The 17,928-nt window shown below is 49.7% G+C and overlaps 1 protein-coding gene across 3 annotated transcripts in view; it reads left to right on the top strand.

Moving 5' to 3' along the window:
* The window catches only part of ASXL2 (ASXL transcriptional regulator 2), a 111,073-nt gene that overhangs the window by 80,032 nt on the left and 13,113 nt on the right, over positions 1–17,928 (top strand). For 2 of the 3 annotated variants that reach the window (XM_077291847.1, XM_077291845.1), the window contains 3 exons: positions 12,011–12,135; positions 13,611–13,746; positions 17,500–17,663. In XM_077291847.1, the coding sequence (XP_077147962.1) occupies positions 12,011–12,135; positions 13,611–13,746; positions 17,500–17,663 (425 nt within the window). The remainder of the gene's footprint in view (positions 1–12,010; positions 12,136–13,610; positions 13,747–17,499; positions 17,664–17,928) is intronic. The other variant, XM_077291846.1, reaches the window with a different exon arrangement.

The following is a 17,928-nucleotide window of genomic DNA, read 5'->3' as shown; positions in this document are numbered from 1 at the left end:
TTTTACTGTGGTGATTCTGCTCATGTTATCTCAGCATGCTCTAAGCGCTTAAAAAAAAAATCGCTGAATCTGTCACCGTTGGTACTATACAGCCTAAATTCATTTTGTCTGTGACTTTAATTTGCTCTCTGTCATCCTACTCGGTTATGGCTTTTGTGGATTCAGGTGCTGCCCTGAACCTGATGGATTTGTCATTTGCCAGGCGCTGTGGTTTTATTTTGGAGCCTTTAAAAATCCCTATTCCGCTAAGGGGAATTGATGCTACACCATTGGCTAAGAATAAACCTCAGTACTGGACTCAAGTGACCATGTGCATGGCTCCTGTACATCAGGAGGTGATTCGCTTTCTTGTGCTGCATAATTTGCATGATGTTGTCGTGTTGGGTCTGCCATGGCTGCAGGCCCATAATCCAGTTCTGGATTGGAAAGCTATGTCGGTGTCAAGTTGGGGTTGCCAGGGAGTTCATGGCGACGCACCTTTGGTGTCGATTGCTTCTTCCACTCCTTCTGAAGTCCCTGAGTTTTTGTCGGACTACCAGGATGTATTTGATGAGCCCAGATCCAGTGCCCTACCTCCTCATAGGGATTGTGATTGTGCTATGAGTTCCCTAAGGGACGACTTTTTAATTTCTGTGCCAGAGCATGCCGCTATGCGGAGTTATATACAGGAGTTTTTGGAGAAGGGACATATTCGCCCGTCCTCCTCCCCTCTTGGTGCAGGATTCTTTTTTGTGGCCAAGAAGGATGGTTCTCTGAGACCTTGTATAGATTATCGCCTTCTAAATAAAATCACGGTCAAATTTCAGTATCCTTTGCCATTACTGTCTGATCTGTTTGCTCGGATTAGTGGGTCTAGTTGGTTCACCAAGATAGATCTTCGTGGTGCGTATAACCTTGTGCGTATTAAGCAGGGTGATGAATGGAAAACTGCATTTAATACGCCCGAAGGCCATTTTGAGTACTTGGTGATGCCTTTTGGACTGTCTAATGCTCCTTCTGTGTTTCAGTCCTTCATGCATGACATCTTCCGAGAATATCTGGATAAATTTATGATTGTGTACCTGGATGACATTTTGGTCTTTTCTGATCATTGGGAGTCCCATGTGGAGCAGGTCAGGATGGTGTTTCAGGTCCTGCGTGCTAATGCTTTATTTGTGAAGGGCTCAAAATGTCTCTTCGGAGTACAGAAGGTTTCCTTTTGGGGTTTTATTTTTTCTCCTTCTACTATTGAGATGGACCCAGTCAAGGTCCAGGCTATTCATGACTTGACTCAGCCTACATCTGTTAAGAGTCTTCAGAAGTTCTTGGGTTTTGCTAATTTTTACCGTCGCTTTATCGCTAATTTTTCTGGCGTGGTTAAGCCCTTGACGGATTTGACTAAGAAGGGTTCTGATGTGACTAATTGGTCTCCTGCGGCCGTGGAGGCCTTTCGGGAGCTGAAGCGCCGGTTTTCTTCGGCTCCAGTCTTATGTCAGCCAGATATCTCTCTTCCTTTTCATGTCGAGGTTGATGCTTCTGAGATTGGAGCAGGGGCTGTTTTGTCGCAGAGAAGCTCTGATGGCTCTGTGATGAAGCCTTGTGCTTTCTTTTCGAGGAAGTTTTCGCCTGCGGAGCGGAATTATGATGTTGGTAATCGGGAGTTGTTGGCAATGAAGTGGGCATTTGAGGAGTGGCGACATTGGCTCGAGGGGGCTAAGTATCGTGTGGTGGTCTTGACTGATCACAAAAATCTGATTTATCTCGAGTCTGCCAAGCGGCTGAACCCTAGACAGGCTCGTTGGTCGTTGTTTTTCTCCCGTTTCGATTTCGTGGTCTCGTACCTGCCTGGTTCGAAGAACGTGAAGGCTGATGCTCTTTCTAGGAGTTTTGTGCCTGACTCTTCTGGAGTTTCAGAGCCGGCTGGTGTCCTCAGAGAGGGAGTGATTTTGTCAGCCATTTCCCCAGATTTGCAACGAGTGCTGCAGGAATTTCAGGCGGATAGACCTGACCGTTGCCCACCAGAGAGACTGTTTGTCCCAGATAGATGGACCAGCAGAGTTATTTCCGAGGTTCATTCTTCGGTGTTAGCGGGTCATCCTGGGATTTTTGGTACCAGAGATTTGGTGGCTAGGTCCTTCTGGTGGCCTTCCTTGTCGCGGGATGTGCGTTCCTTTGTGCAGTCCTGTGGGATTTGTGCTCGGGCTAAGCCTTGCTGTTCTCGTGCCAGTGGATTGCTTTTGCCTTTGCCTGTCCCGAAGAGGCCTTGGACGCACATTTCCATGGATTTTATTTCGGATCTTCCAGTCTCTCAGAGAATGTCTGTCATCTGGGTGGTGTGTGATCGTTTTTCTAAAATGGTCCATTTGGTGCCCTTGCCTAAGTTGCCTTCATCCTCCGATTTGGTTCCTCTGTTTTTTCAGAATGTGGTTCGTTTACACGGCATCCCTGAAAACATTGTGTCTGACAGAGGATCCCAGTTTGTGTCCAGATTTTGGCGGACCTTCTGTGCTAAGATGGGCATTGATTTGTCTTTTTCATCGGCCTTCCACCCTCAGAGGAATGGCCAAACCAAGCGAACTAATCAGACCTTGGAAACTTATTTGAGATGTTTTGTTTCTGCTGATCAGGATGATTGGGTTACTTTTTTACCATTGGCCGAATTTGCCTTAATAATCGGGCTAGTTCTTCTACTTTGGTTTCGCCGTTTTTTTGTAATTCTGGTTTTCATCCTCGTTTTTCCTCGGGTCAGGTGGAGTCTTCTGACTGTCCTGGGGTGGATTCTGTGGTGGATAGGTTGCAGCAGATTTGGAACCATGTGGTGTAAAATTTGAAGTTTTCACAGGAGAAGGCTCAGCGCTTTGCCAACCGCCGTCGCTGTGTGGGTCCCCGACTTCGTGTTGGGGATTTGGTGTGGCTGTCTTCTCGTCATGTTCCTATGAATGTCTCCTCTCCTAAGTTCAAGCCTCGTTTCATCGGTCCTTATAAGATTTTGGAAATCCTTAACCCTGCGTCATTTCGTTTGGACCTCCCAGCATCGTTTACCATTCATAATGTGTTCCATAGGTCTTTGTTGCGGAGGTATGTGGTGCCCGTGGTTCCTTCTGTTGAGCCTCCTGCTCCGGTGCTGGTTGAGGGAGAATTGGAGTATGTGGTGGAGAAGATCTTGGATTCTCGTATTTCTAGACGGAGGCTTCAGTATTTGGTTAAGTGGAAGGGCTATGGTCAGGAGGATAATTCCTGGGTGGTCGCCTCTGATGTTCATGCGGCCGATTTGGTTCATGCCTTCCATGTGGCTCATCCTGATCGCCCTGGGGGTTTTGATGAGGGTTCGGTGACCCCTCCTCAAGGGGGGGGTACTGTTGTGAACTCTGTTCTTGGGCTCCCTCTTGTGGTCACGAGGGGTACTGAGTGAGTGCTGTCTTTGGGCTCCCTCTGGTGGCTCTTTTTGTCATTCTGCGGGTCTGTGGCTGAGATCAGCTGTCTCGTCAGCTGCTAGTTGGTTCCCTATTTAGCTCACCTGGACTTTTAGTTGTTGCCTGCTGTCAATGTATTCAGTGCTATTCTGATTTCCCCTGACTACATTCGTTATCAGTCTCTCCAAGAGAAGCTAAGTTTCTGTTTGTTCATTTTTTGCTCATCTGTGTTTAATATGTTTCTTGTTTATGATGAGTTCTGTCCAGCTTGCTAATATGTGATTTCCTCGCTTGCTGGTAGCTCTAGGAGGCTGAGTTTCTCCCCTCACACCGTTAGTTGGTGCGGGGGTTCTTGAACTCTCAGCGTGGATATTTTTGATAGGAAACTGTGCGGTCAGTAAAAAACCCTATCTATCTTCTGCTATCTAGTGATTAGCGGGCCTCATTTTCTAAATCTGTTTCATTTCTACGTTTGTATTTTCCCCTTAACTCACCGTTATTATTTGTGGGGGGCTTCTATATCTTTGGGGTATGTTCTCTGAGGCAAGTGAGGTCTTTGCTTTCTCTCTTTAGGGGTAGTTAGTTTCTCAGGCCGTGACGAGACGTCTAGGATTTCAGGTAACGTTCCACGGCTACTTTTAGTGTGTATTGGATAGGATCAGGATTGCGGTCAGTCCAGTTACCACCTCCCTAGAGCTTGTCCTATGTTCAGTTACTTAGCTGGTCAGATCTGTGATCCTCAGCCACTAAGGATCATAACACAGACCCATCAGCCGACGCTGCTATGGGCTCTACCTCCCCATCCACCCCCATTACCTCAGGAGCATTGTTACTTATGGGCCAGTTACCTTCCTCGGTGGCACTGGTCAATTGCATGGCATCACCTTCCTCACGGTTCCCATGTATCTCCCCATTTCCGGTAGCACCGACACTTGCCCCTGCTAGGGGTTCCTCAGCAGTCGCACTCCACAGAGCGACGTGGCTGAGCACTCCTGTACCTATGGACACATCAACTTTCACAGGAACATCATTATCAGGTTCAGTTGGCACAGGTACAACATTTTCACCATCAATCCTAGGGAAAAAATGGTTATCAGATGCATCATTACTAGATAAAGCATGGTCAGGTAACACATGCGATCTCCCATCATCATCATCATCAACATCGGGGTTAACGTTACCATTATTAGCAGATTGGGGAGGGGTGTCAATGACGAAGTGTGCCACCAACCTCCCCAAATCAGTCCCCAACAACACATCAGTGGGCAAATTATCAGACAGCCCCACTTCCTTCAGCCCGCTCCCAGCACCCCAATCAATATAAACCCGGGCCATCGGTAAGGGACAGCTGATGCCCCCAATCCCCGTGACAGTTAGGATTTTCCCCGGAATGATTTCTTCAGGGGCCGCCAGTTCGGGTCGGATGAGGGTTCGTTCAGCCCCGGTGTCCTTGAGGCCTGTAGCAACATGGCCTCCCACAGTGACGTGCTGTACGTTGTCACACACCCTCCCAACCACACCACCCACCAAAAGAACTGTTGCATTAGGCCCTGCGGCCTTGGATGAGGGGTTCTTCTGCTTGACTGGACAGTTGGGACTGATATGACCAGGCTGCCTGCAGTGGTAACACTGGCGAAGTTCGGTGGTAGGTCTGGTGCTGTTGGCCACGGGGACAGGACCTCTGGAATGTTGGCTGGCAGGGGTACTGGCGTTGGATGCAGGCTTACCCCTTCTCCAGCTGGTGGTGACTGGCTTCCGCACTTCCGATCTACGGTTGGCCTCATAGGCATTGGCAATCTGCGCTGCTTTCGTCACGTCTTTGGGTTCTCTGTCCATCACGAACTGTCGCACCTCAGCTGGGCAAAGATGGAAGAACTTGTATTTGATCATCAGGTCTCGCAGCTGTGCAAAGGTGGTCACTGACAGTCCTTGGGTCCACTGGTCAAAGTGGGTCCCTAGTCCATGCACCACATCACTGTAACTGTCGTGTGGGCCACGTTGGAGGGTCCGGAACTTTTTACGGTACACCTCGGGTGTAAGCTGGTACTTGGCTATCAGAGCCTGCTTGATAGCCTCATAGTCACCATCTTGTTCTTGAGGGAGGGCAGCAAACGCCTCCAGAGCTTTTCCTCTCAGCCCTGGTGTCAGGTATCGTGCCCATTCTTGTGTAGGCAGCTGGTACTGTCTGCAGGCTTTCTCAAAGGCCCGCAGAAAAGTGTCCAAGTCCCCGTCCTTTTCCATAACAGGGAAGTGATCGGGCCGGGGCTTCGGTATCTGAGCGCTGCTGGGCTCACGGCTGGACTGGGACGACCCCTGCATTTGCAGTCGGGCCATCTGCAGCTGGTACTCCCGCTGCGCTTGGGCCTCTCGCTCGGCTCGCTGGGCCTCTCGCTCGGCTCGGCCTCCTGCCGGTATTGCTGAATCAGCTGCCGACGTCCCTCATGGTCATCAGTGGGGAATTCTTTCAAGGCCACCTGCAGGTGGGGTCCAATTCGCCCGGATTGCTAACAGGGCCAGCATTCAGTGGTTGGACCTCTGCTGCAGCACCATGTTCGCTGGTGCTGGCTTCTGCGGCCTCTGGGCTCTGAGAGTGGTCTAGAGAGGCTTCCCATTGCACCAGTTCAGCGACCATTTGAGTCTTGGTCTTGCCCTGGGGGTTCAGGCCATGGTACATGCATATCCCAGCAAGAGTGTCCCTCTTCTGCTGTGTGTACCAGGCTTCTCCTATCGCAGCCATGGTTGCCAAATAAAAGATAGGATAGAAAAACAAAGAGAAAGGGAGGGGATAATTACCAGTACACAATTGTCTCATGACTAATAAACACTGAGTTCCTTCTCCAAACTTATTTGCGCAGAGTCCTCGCAAGAACTTTCTGCAAGTTTTTAGTGAGAGGAATGATCGCGCAAACCAAATCACTAATGCTCTAATATCCCACCGCTGCCACCAATTGTCACGATCCCTTAGCCGCGGCCAGCAGTTTGTCACAAAATCCCCAGGGATTCCTGACCACTGCCACCAATATGTCACGGATTGGGGTGACTTTAGACCAACAGACAGCTATCACATGTGCAGGGGGGGCTTATCTTAGTTATCCCTCCACTGCCACAATGTGATAAAAAAAAACACACACAAGGCTATTGACCTCTTAGTTTACAGCAGGGGCTTATTTTAGGTATCCCACTGCTCTTCCATATACCATGAACTGCAGGGATTTAGGTGTATCCCGCTTACAGTTCCACTTAAACCTTGCAGCTCTCTGGCGCCCCCCTTACTGTCAGGTCAGATTAGGTACTGCATCTAGGGTAATTAGTCGCCAGAAAGGCTGCCTGCTGTGTACTGGCTATTGGGCACGCTGCAGCGACGCGATAAACTACTCCCACTCAGGCAGGAACAATAATTATCAATGCCGCAGTCGCTGCAATGTCACCCAAAGGCCTGCACACGGTAGTGCCGCCACCAGCTTCGATTAAACGGGTCCGAAGCTAACCCAAAACAGTAGCGTAAATTCCCTTCAAGAGACAGGGTACGTTTTTAGAGCAGGAGAACGAGTCTAGTATTAATTATTATACTCATAAAGTTTGTGCAGTGTTTATAAAAAGTTCTATAAAGATGCTACAATATGAGACAATTGCAAATATGTACAAAGTAATTATTAAAAAACAAAGGATTACAGGAGAATAACACTTACAGTTGTTCAAAGCATTGCAGGCAACCAGGCTAGTGAAGTTTCCATCTATCCCAGTGCATCAGGACGTGCACTCTGGGCTCTTCAGGTAAAAACTCAAATCTGCCTCTCTTGGATGCCTGCCAGCACTTAAAACCTACAGCCTGTGACCTCACAGAAAGGGCTGGCTTTTCCAAACCCTCCTACCTCTTCAGTTTTACTAACTGGGCATTAAATATATCTGATGCCCGTAACTTCGCTACCGAACATGTCATAATCATACCCCACCCAGCATTCATCTCGTGTTATCGCTAGCATTCTAGGGAGATCAAATATGTCCTATTTGGGATGTATATTTACAGAGAAATCCCTACTTCTTTACCAGATGGAGTTAGAAACTCGTCTTTAGAGTGATGGATAGCTCCACCGAGGGGAAGTAAGAATATATATTTTTGTGTTCCTATCTTAAATGATTTGCCTAATATCTTACAAAAACAGAACAAAGGACTTTCATGATTCTGGAAGTTTCTCATCCAGTTAAAGCTGGTCACTTTCCACTACAGGAAATGCTGGTCGTAAATACCTTGGCGAGGGGGATGAGGGCTTGTGAGCTGAAAGTCAGGAATTTGCAGCTACAAGCTGTTGCAGAGTCACTCCAAGAAGGGGGGCTTAGCCCACAGCATGCTAGCAAGAGAACTAAACTTATATGATATTTCATACCATATCGTGACAAGGGGCAGCAGTATTATAGTAGTTATATGCTTGTACATAGGGGGCAGTATTATAGTAGTTATATTCTTGCACATAGGGGGCAGTATTATAGTAGTTATATTCTTGTACATAGGGGCAGTATTATAGTAGTTATATTCTTGTACATAGGAGCAGTATTATAGTAGTTATATTCTTGTACATAGGATCAGTATTATAATAGTTATATTGTACATAGGGGCAGCAGTATTATAGTAGTTATATTCTTGTACATAGGGGCAGTATTATAGTAGTTATATTCTTGTACATAGGAGCAGTATTATAGTCGTTATATTCTTGTACATGGGGCAGTATTATAGTAGTTATATTCTTGTACATGGGGGCAGTATTATAGTAGTTATATTCTTGTACATAGGGGCAGTATTATAGTAGTTATATTCTTGTACATAGGAGCAGTATTATAGTCGTTATATTCTTGTACATGGGGCAGTATTATAGTAGTTATATTCTTGTACATGGGGGCAGTATTATAGTAGTTATATTCTTGTACATAGGGGCAGTATTATAGTAGTTATATTCTTGTACATAGGAGCAGTATTATAGTCGTTATATTCTTGTACATGGGGCAGTATTATAGTAGTTATATTCTTGTACATGGGGGCAGTATTATAGTAGTTATATTCTTGTACATAGGAGCAGTATTATAGTCATTATATTCTTGTACATAGGAGGCAGTATTATAGCGTTATATTCTTGTACATAGGAAGCAGTATTATAGTAGTTATATTCTTGTACATAGGAGCAGTATTATAGTCGTTATATTCTTGTACATAGGAGGCAGTATTATAGTAGTTTTCTTGTACATAGGAGCAGTATTATAGTAGTTATATTCTTGTACATATGCAGTATTACAGTAGTTATATTCTTGTACATAGTAGGCAGTATTACAGTAGTTATATTCTTGTGCATAGGAGCAGTATTATAGTAGTTATATTCTTGTATATAGGGGCAGTATTATAGTAGTTATATTCCTGTACATATGAGCAGTATTATAGTAGTTGTTTTATATTCTTGTACATAGGGGGGCAGTATTATAGTAGTTATATTCTTGTACATAGGGGCAGTATTATAGTAGTTATATTCTTGTACGTAGGAGCAGTACTATAGTAGTTATATTCTTGTACATAGGAGCAGTATTATAGTAGTTATATTCTTGTACATAGGAGCAGTATTATAGTAGTTATATTCTTGTACATAGGGACAGTATTCTAGTAGTTATATTCTTGTACATAGGGGGCAGTATTATAGTAGCTACAGTGCCTACAAGTAGTATTCAACCCCCTGCAGATTTAGCAGGTTTACACATTTGGAATTAACTTGGCATTGTGACATTTGGACTGTAGATCAGCCTGGAAGTGTGAAATGCACTGCAGCAAAAAAGAATGTTATTTCTTTGTTTATTTATTTTTTTTAAATTGGGAAAAGTTTTTTCAGAGGGTCATTTATTATTCAACCCACCAGAATTCTGTTTGGTTCTCCTAAAGTATTAAGAAGTAGTTCAGGCACAAAGAACAATGAGCTTCACATGTTTGGATTAATTATCTCTTTTTCCAGCCCTTTCTGACTATTTAAGACCCTCCCCAAACTTGTGAACAGCACTCATACATGGTCAACATGGGAAAGACAAAGGAGCATTCCAAGGCCATCAGAGACAAGATCGTGGAGGGTCACAAGGCTGGCAAGGGGTACAAAACCCTTTCCAAGGAGTTGGGCCTACCTGTCTCCACTGTTGGGAGCATCATCCGGAAGTGGAAGGCTTATGGAACTACTGTTAGCCTTCCACGGCCTGGACAGCCTTTGAAAGTTTCCTCCCGTGCTGAGGCCAGGCTTGTCCGAAGAGTCAAGGATAACCCAAGGACAACAAGGAAGGAGCTCCGGGAAGATCTCATGGCAGTGGGGACATTGGTTTCAGTCAATACCATAAGTAACGTACTCCACCGCAATGGTCTCCGTTCCAGACGAGCCCGTAAGGTACCTTTACTTTCAAAGCGTCATGTCAAGGCTCGTCTACAGTTTGCTCATGATCACTTGGAGGACTCTGAGACTGACTGGTTCAAGGTTCTCTGGTCTGATGAGGCCAAGATCGAGATCTTTGGTGCCAACCACACACGTGACGTTTGGAGACTGGATGGCACTGCATACGACCCCAAGAATACCATACCTACAGTCAAGCATGGTGGTGGCAGCATCATGCTGTGGGGCGGTTTCTCAGCCAAGGGTCCTGGCCATCTGGTCCGCATCCATGGGAAGATGGATAGCACGGCCTACCTGGAGATTTTGGCCAAGAACCTCCGCTCCTCCATTAAGGATCTTTAGATGGGTCGTCATTTCATCTTCCAACAAGACAACGACCCAAAGCACACAGCCAAGAAAACCAAGGCCTGGTTCAAGAGGCAAAAAATCAAGGTGTTGCAGTGGCCTAGTCAGTCTCCTGACCTTAACCCAATTGAAAACTTGTGGAAGGAGCTCAAGATTAAAGTCCACATGAGACACCCAAAGAACCTAGATAACTTGGAGAAGATCTGCATGGAGGAGTGGGCCAAGATAACTCCAGACACCTGTGCCGGCCTGATCAGGTCTTATAAAAGACGATTATTAGCTGTAATTGCAAACAAAGGTTATTCCACAAAATATTAAACCTAGGGGTTGAATAATAATTGACCCACACTTTTATGTTTAAAATTTATAAAAATTTAACTGAGCAACAAAACTTTTTGGTTTGTAAGATTTATGCATCTGTTAATAAATCCTGCTCTTGTTTGAAGTTTGAAGGCTCTAACTTATTTGCATCTTATTAAACCTGCTAAATCTGCAGGGGGTTGAATACTACTTGTAGGCACTGTATATTCTTGTACATAGGAACAGTATTATAGTAGTTATATTCTTGTACATAGGAGCAGTATTATAGTAGTTATATTCTTGTACATAGGGACAGTATTATAGTAGTTATATTCTTGTACATAGGGGTCAGTATTATAGTAGTTATATTCTTGTACATAGGAGCAGTATTATAGTAGTTATATTCTTGTACATAGGGGCAGTATTCTAGTAGTTATATTCTTGTACATAGGGGCAGTATTATAGTAGTTATATTCTTGTACATAGCGGCAGTATTATAGTAGTTATATTCTTGTATATAGGTGGCAGTATTATAGTAGTTATATTCTTGTACATAGGGGCAGTATTATAGTAGTTATATTCTTGTACATAGGGACAGTATTATAGTAGTTATATTCTTGTACATAGGGACAGTATTATAGTAGTTATATTCTTGTACATAGGGGCAGTATTATAGTAGTTATATTCTTGTACATAGAGGCAGTATTATAGTAGTTACATTCTTGTACATAGGGGCAGTATTATAGTAGTTATATTCTTGTACATAGGAGCAGTATTATAGTAGTTATATTCTTGTACATAGGGACAGTATTATAGTAGTTATATTCTTGTACATAGGAGCAGTATTATAGTAGTTATATTCTTGTACATAGGGGCAGTATTATAGTAGTTATATTCTTGTACATAGGCGCAGTATTATAGTAGTTATATTCTTGTACATAGGGACAGTATTATAGTAGTTATATTCTTGTACATAGGAGCAGTATTATAGTAGTTATATTCTTGTACATAGTATTATATCAGTATTATAGTAGTTATATTCTTGTACATAGGAGCAGTATTATAGTAGTTATATTCCGTACATAGGAGCAGTATTATAGTAGTTATATTCTTGTACATAGGAGCACTATTATAGTAGTTATATTCTTGTACATAGGAGCAGTATTATAGTAGTTATATTCTTGTACATAGGGACAGTATTATAGTAGTTATATTCTTGTACATAGGAGCAGTATTATAGTAGTTATATTCTTGTTTATAGGGGTCAGTATTATAGTAGTTATATTCTTGTACATAGGGGCAGCATTATAGTAGTTATATTCTTGTTTATAGGGGGCAGTATTATAGTAATATTCTTGTACATGGGAGCAGTATTATAGTAGTTATATTCTTGTACATAGGGGCAGTATTATAGTGTTTTTATTTACATCCTATAGTGCTGGGAATTGTAGTTCTCCACACTCTTCCTTAGCTCATTGCTCCGCCATACTCTTGCATTTTCTTGTACCTCATCCGGTGCCTCGCTGGCGACATAACACATTGTTCTGTTCTCATTTGTTTTTGTAGTTACATCTCGCTTTTCCCAGCCATCATCCCCCCAGTCGAGCTGTCCATCTCCCCCCATCCCTGCGGGTAAAGTCATCTCTCCATCTCAGAAGCTCAGCAAGAAGGCCCTGAAGCAGGTAACGCGGGTGGGCATTTATCTCTTCACATTTGGGGGGGTTTCCACATGTATCACTCTCATCGTCCATATTCGGGGTAAGAACAATATTGGTGCTAGTGGAGTAGTCGCTCACCGTTCACCCCGGGGCCGGATCCTGCGGTATATTCACTGCTCAACCTTGGAGTCTGAGCCACGTGCAGAAATCCCGGCACCTCCGACCTCAGACGCTGTCACTGAGGTCATTAATTGTCGTCTGAGGAAGGTTCGGCCGCTGATTGCACTTGGTCAAATCATCAAGATCCGCTGCTGGCAGCTGCTGTGCGATCACCGAGCAATGAAGTCCCTGATGCAGTCAATGGAGACAAGTCTGGAGACGCTGCAGCCACGGGAGCATAAAGGCCGCTCCCAGGACAATGGAGAAAAGGCTGCTCCTCTGGCTTCACCACTAAGTCACTGTAATGCTGAGGTGCTAGTCCAGAGACTAGGGGGCCGGTGTGACGCTCCGTCATGAAGACCTCCTCATGGCGCTGGGGTTTCCAGACCAATCTCTGGTGATCAAAGTGATACTCAACACTGAAGAGGACAGACCTGCATCCCAGCTGCCATCGCTGTCTTGTGTTGCACCATGATGGTCTGTAATTGTGGCGGAGCGATGTCCATGGACACCTGTAGGCAAATGTGCGGATCGTAGCCCGATGTCGTGCAGATGTCTTCTGGTGGTTTGCGCTTTCACTGAGGCCTCTGGCCTGTGCTATGTCTGTCCTCCCCTGCTGCACAGCATGTATTGCCATGTTCCATTCTTCATATCTGATGGTTTCCCCTCTGCACATTTTGCCTCTGTCCATGTTTCGCCTCTGTCCACGCTTCCCCTCTGCACTCGTTTCCTCTATATGCACGTTTCCCATATGTGCACATTTCGCCTCTGCGCACGTTTCCGCTCTGTGCACACTTCACCCCCCGGTCCGTGTTTCGCCTCTATGAACCTCCTGCTCTCAACCCAGTACATCGTTTTTTCCATGCTGCTGTGACACAGACCCTTGATCGGTGCTGACCTCTCGGCCTGCAAGCGTCGCCATCTGCCGGAGTGATAAACTCTAAGAACAACGTTCCCGTGCCTCTGAAGTTGTGATAAGTAATGATAACTGGTGCGTTTATGAACAGGAGGTTTCGCACCGTCCTCCCACAAGACCGGATCCGATTGTTGATATTCCATGTGGCTAAAACCCATTTAGTTTTAACCCGGCCCTTGTTCTTCGATTGGAGCGAGGGTCTTGAGGATGTGATCATGAGCAGGTGTGAGCTCCTCCCGGGACCTCCTCAATGTGACGACGCCTTGTCCTAGTGCACCGCGTGTGCGAGGAGACGCGGCCGGGCCACACCGACAAAATGCACTGTTACCTGTTTTCAGGGTTTAGTGCGATAGTGAAGATGTCCCCTATGTCCTCCATTATTTCCCACCCGTACGTGTTGTATATAATACAGTACACCCCATCTTTCCCGCAGGCGCTCATGCAGCAGCAGCAGAAGAAGCGGCAGCAGCGGAGACCTGGGATCGCAGTTCCGTCCACTCCACACCTCGTGCTGAAAAGTGTGAAAACTGTCAGCAGCATCGCCCCAGCAAAACCAGCAGCGGCTCACAGTGCGTACTCATCGGCGTGCTACGTCTGTGTTTTTGATGGCCGTCAGGCGAGGTGCAAGGCTCTGTAGTGCCGTTGGGTTCGGTGAGAGGCTGTGTAGGGCCATCTAGGAAAGCGAGGGAAGGGCCTTCTAGCGAGGTGTAAGCCTCTATTGGGCTAGGCCCTGTAGGGCCGTCGTGTGAGGCGTGGGGGCTCGGTAGGGCTGTCATGCGTGGCGAGGGGACTTAGTAGGGCCATCTTGCGTGGCGAGGGGGCTCTGTAGGGCCGTTTTGCGAGGCGAGGGGCTCTGTAGGGCCGTTAGGCGAGGGGCTCTGTAGGGCCGTCAGGCGAGTCGGCTCTGTAGGGCCGTCAGGCGAGTCGGCTCTGTAGGGCCGTCAGGCGAGTAGGCTCTGTAGGGCTGTCAGGCGAGTCGGCTCTGTAGGGCTGTCAGGCGAATCGGCTCTGTAGGGCTGTCAGGCGAATTGGCTCTGTAGGGCCGTTGTGCGAGGGAGCTCTGTAGGGCCATCGGGCGAGGGGGATCTGTAGGGCCATCGTGTGAGGCGAGTTGGCTCTGTAGGGCCATCATGCGAGGCGGCTCTGTAGGGCTGTCGTGCGAGGCGAGGGGGCTTGGTAGGGCCATTGTGTGAGGCGAGGGGGCTCTGTAGGGCTGTTGTTAGGGGACTCTGTAGGGCCATCGTGCGAGGCGAGGGGGCTCTGTAGGGCCGTTGTGCGAGGCGAGGGACACTCTGTAGGGCCATCGTGCGAGGCGAGGGGGCTCTGTAGGGTAGTTGTACTAGGCGAGGGGGCTGTGTAGAGCCCTCGTGTGAGGCGATTGGGCTCTGTAGGGCCGTCGTGCGAGGCGAGGGGGCTCTGTAAGGCAGTTGTACTAGGCGAGGGGGCTGTGTAGGGCCGTCGTGCGAGGCGAGGGGGCTGTGTAGGGCAGTCATGCAAGGTGAGGGGGCTCTGTAGGGCGGGTGGGTAAGGGGGCTTTGTAAAGCCGTTGTGTTAGGCGAGGGGGCTCTGTAGGCCCGTCGGGAGAGGCGAGGGGGCTCTGTAGGACGTTCGGGTGAGGCGAGGGGGCTCTGTAGGCCCGTCGGGAGAGGCGAGGGGGCTCTGTAGGACGTTCGGGTGAGCGGGCTCTGTAGGGCAGTCGAGCGAGGCGATGTGGCTGTGTAGGGTCGTCGTGCGAGGTGAGGAGGCTATGTAGGGCAGTCAGGCAAGGCAATGAGGCTCTGTAGGGCCTTCGGGCGAGGTGAGGGGGCTCTGTAAGGCGGTCGGGTGAGCGGGCTCTGTAGGACAGTCGGGCGAGGGGGCTCTGTAGGGCGGTCGGGCGAGGGGGGCTCTGTAGATCCATCGTGTGAGGCAAGTTGGCTCTGTAGGGCCGTTGTGCGAGGCAAGGGGACTCTGCATGGCGGTCGGGCGAGGCAATGAGGCTCTGTAAGGCCGTCGTGCGAGTGAGGGGGCTGTGTATGGCCATCGTGCGAGGTGAGGGGGCTCTGTGGGGCCATCGGGCGAGGGGGCTGCGTAGGGCCGTCGGGCGAGGTGAGGGGGCTGCGTAGGGCCGTCGGGCGAGGCGATTGGGCTCTGTAGGGCCATCGGGCGAGAGGGGCTCTGTAGGGCCATCGTGTGAGGCAAGTTGGCTCTGTAGGGCCATCATGCGAGGCGGCTTTGTAGGGCTGTCGTGCGAGGCGAGGGGGCTGTTTAAGGCCATTGTGTGAGGCGAGGGGACTCTGTAGGGCTGTTGTGAGGGGACTCTGTAGGGCCATCGTGCGAGGCGAGGGGGCTCTGTAGGGCAGTTGTACTAGGCGAGGGGGCTGTGTAGGGCCGTCGTGCGAGGCGAGGGGGCTGTGTAGGGCAGTCATGCAAGGTGAGGGGGCTCTGTAGGGCGGTTGGGTAAGGGGGCTTTGTAAAGCCATTGTGTTAGGCGATGGGGCTCTGTAGGCCCGTCGGGAGAGGCGAGGGGGCTCTGTAGGATGTTCGGGTGAGCGGGCTCTGTAGGGCAGTCGGGCGAGGCGATGAGGCTGTGTAGGGTCGTCGTGCGAGGTGAGGAGGCTATGTAGGGCAGTCAGGCAAGGCAATGAGGCTCTGTAGGGCCTTCAGGCGAGGCGAGGGGTCTCTGTAAGGAGGTCGGGTGAGCGGGCTCTGTAGGACAGTCGGGCGAGGGGGCTCTGTAGGGCGGTCGGGCGAGGGGGGCTCTGTAGATCCATCGTGTGAGGCAAGTTGGCTGTGTAGGGCCTTTGTGCGAGGCGAGGGGACTCTGCATGGCGGTCGGGCGAGGCAATGAGGCTCTGTAGGGCCGTCGTGCGAGTGAGGGGGCTGTGTATGGCCATCGTGCGAGGTGACGGGGCTCTGTGGGGCCGTCGGGCGAGGTGAGGGGGCTGCGTAGGGCCGTCGGGCGAGGTGAGGGGGCTGCGTAGGGCCGTCGTGCGAGGCGAGGGGGCTCTGTTGGGCCGTCGTGTGAGGCTTGGGGGCTCTGTAGGGCTGTCATGCGTGGCGAGGGGACTTAGTAGGGCCATCTTGCATGACGAGGGATTCTGTAGGCCCGTCGTGCGAGACGAGGGGCTCTGTAGGGACGTCGGGCGAGTTGGCTCTTGTAGGGCCGTCATGTGAGGCGATTGGGCTTTGTAGGGCCGTCGTGCGAGGCGAGGGTTCTCTGTTGGGCTGTTGTGTGAGGGGGCTTTGTAGGGTGGTCGGGCGAGGGGGGCTCTGTAGGGCCATCATGCGAGGTGAGGGGGCGGTGTAGGGCCATTGTGTGAGGCGAGGGGGCTCTGTAGGGCTGCTGTGCGAGGCGAGAGGACTCTGTAGGGCCATCGTGCGAGGTGAGTGGGCTCTGTAGGGCAGTTGTACTAAGCGAGGGGGCTGTGTAGGGCCGTCGTGCAAGGCGAGGGGGCTCTGTTGGACGGTTGGGTGAGGGGGCTTTGTAGAGACATTGTGTGAGGTGAGGGGGCTATATAGGGCCGTCGTGTGAGGTGAGGGGGCTCTATAGGGCAGTCGGGCGAGGCATTGAGGCCCTGTAGGGCCGTCAGGCGAGGGGACTGTAGAGCGGTCGGGTGAGCGGGCTCTATAGGGCAGTCAGGCGAGGCGGCTCTGTAGGGCCATCGTGCGAGGCGAGTTCGCTCTGTAGGGCCGTTGCGTGAGGCGAGGGGGCTCTGTAGGGCAGTTATGCGAGGCGAGGGGGCTCTGTAGGGCCGTCATGCGAGGCGAGGGGGTTCTGTAGGGCGGTTGGATGAGGCTCTGTAGGGACGTCGTGCGAGCGAGGGGGCTGTGTATGGCCGTCATGCAAGGGGCTCTGTGGGGCCATCGGACGAGGCGAGTGGGCTGCGTAGCGCTGTCGGGCGAGGTGAAGGGGCTCTGTAGGGCAGTCAGGCGAGAGGGCTCTGTAGGGCCATCGGGCAAGGCGAGGGGGCTGTGTAGGGCAGTCGAGAGAGGAGGGGGCTCTGTAGGGCCGTCATGCGAGGCGAGGGGGCTCTGTAGGGCGGTTAGATGAGGCTCTTTAGGGACGTCGTGCGAGCGAGGGGGCTGTGTATGGCCGTCGTGCGAGGGGCTCTGTGGGGCCATCGGACGAGTCGAGTGGGCTGCGTAGCGCTGTCGGGCGAGGTGAAGGGGCTCTGTAGGGCAGTCAGGCGAGAGGGCTCTGTAGGGCCATCGGGCAAGGCGAGGGGGCTGTGTAGGGCAGTCGGGCGAGGAGGGGGCTGTGTAGGGCAGTTGGGAGAGGAGGGGGCTCTGTAGGGCCACCTGGAGGAGCTCTGCTTCAGTATCACACCTTTGTATCGCAGAACAGTTGCGGAGGACACGAGGAGCAGAGATTGATGTGGAGACGCCGGAATCGATCCTGGTGAACACGAACCTGCGGGCGCTGATTAATAAGCACACGTTCTCCCTGCTGCCGGGGGACGGCCAGCAGCGGCTGCTCCGACTCTTACCTGAGGTGGACCGTCTGGTGAGATGTCAGCGTCCACAGTGACCCTGCCCGTGGGAGTCCTGGGGACAGAACTGCAGCCTTTATATATGGCACATGCCGCCGGGGATTTGGCAGTACAGTGTCAGCACACTAGATGGCGCTGTCTCACTGTATATTGTGGATATATAAAGTCTTCACGCCCTGATAAAACTCCAGGGTTTTGTCATGTAAAAATTCCCTACCAAGACAAAAAAATATTCAGAACTTTTTCCACTTTTATTGTCCCCCATAATCTGTACAAATC

The sequence above is a fragment of the Ranitomeya variabilis genome, chromosome 2 (assembly GCF_051348905.1).
Source record: "Ranitomeya variabilis isolate aRanVar5 chromosome 2, aRanVar5.hap1, whole genome shotgun sequence".
Taxonomy (NCBI): domain Eukaryota; kingdom Metazoa; phylum Chordata; class Amphibia; order Anura; family Dendrobatidae; genus Ranitomeya; species Ranitomeya variabilis.
The sequence above is the reverse complement of the archived record's forward strand: the minus strand, read 5'-3'. Positions and strand labels throughout refer to the sequence as shown.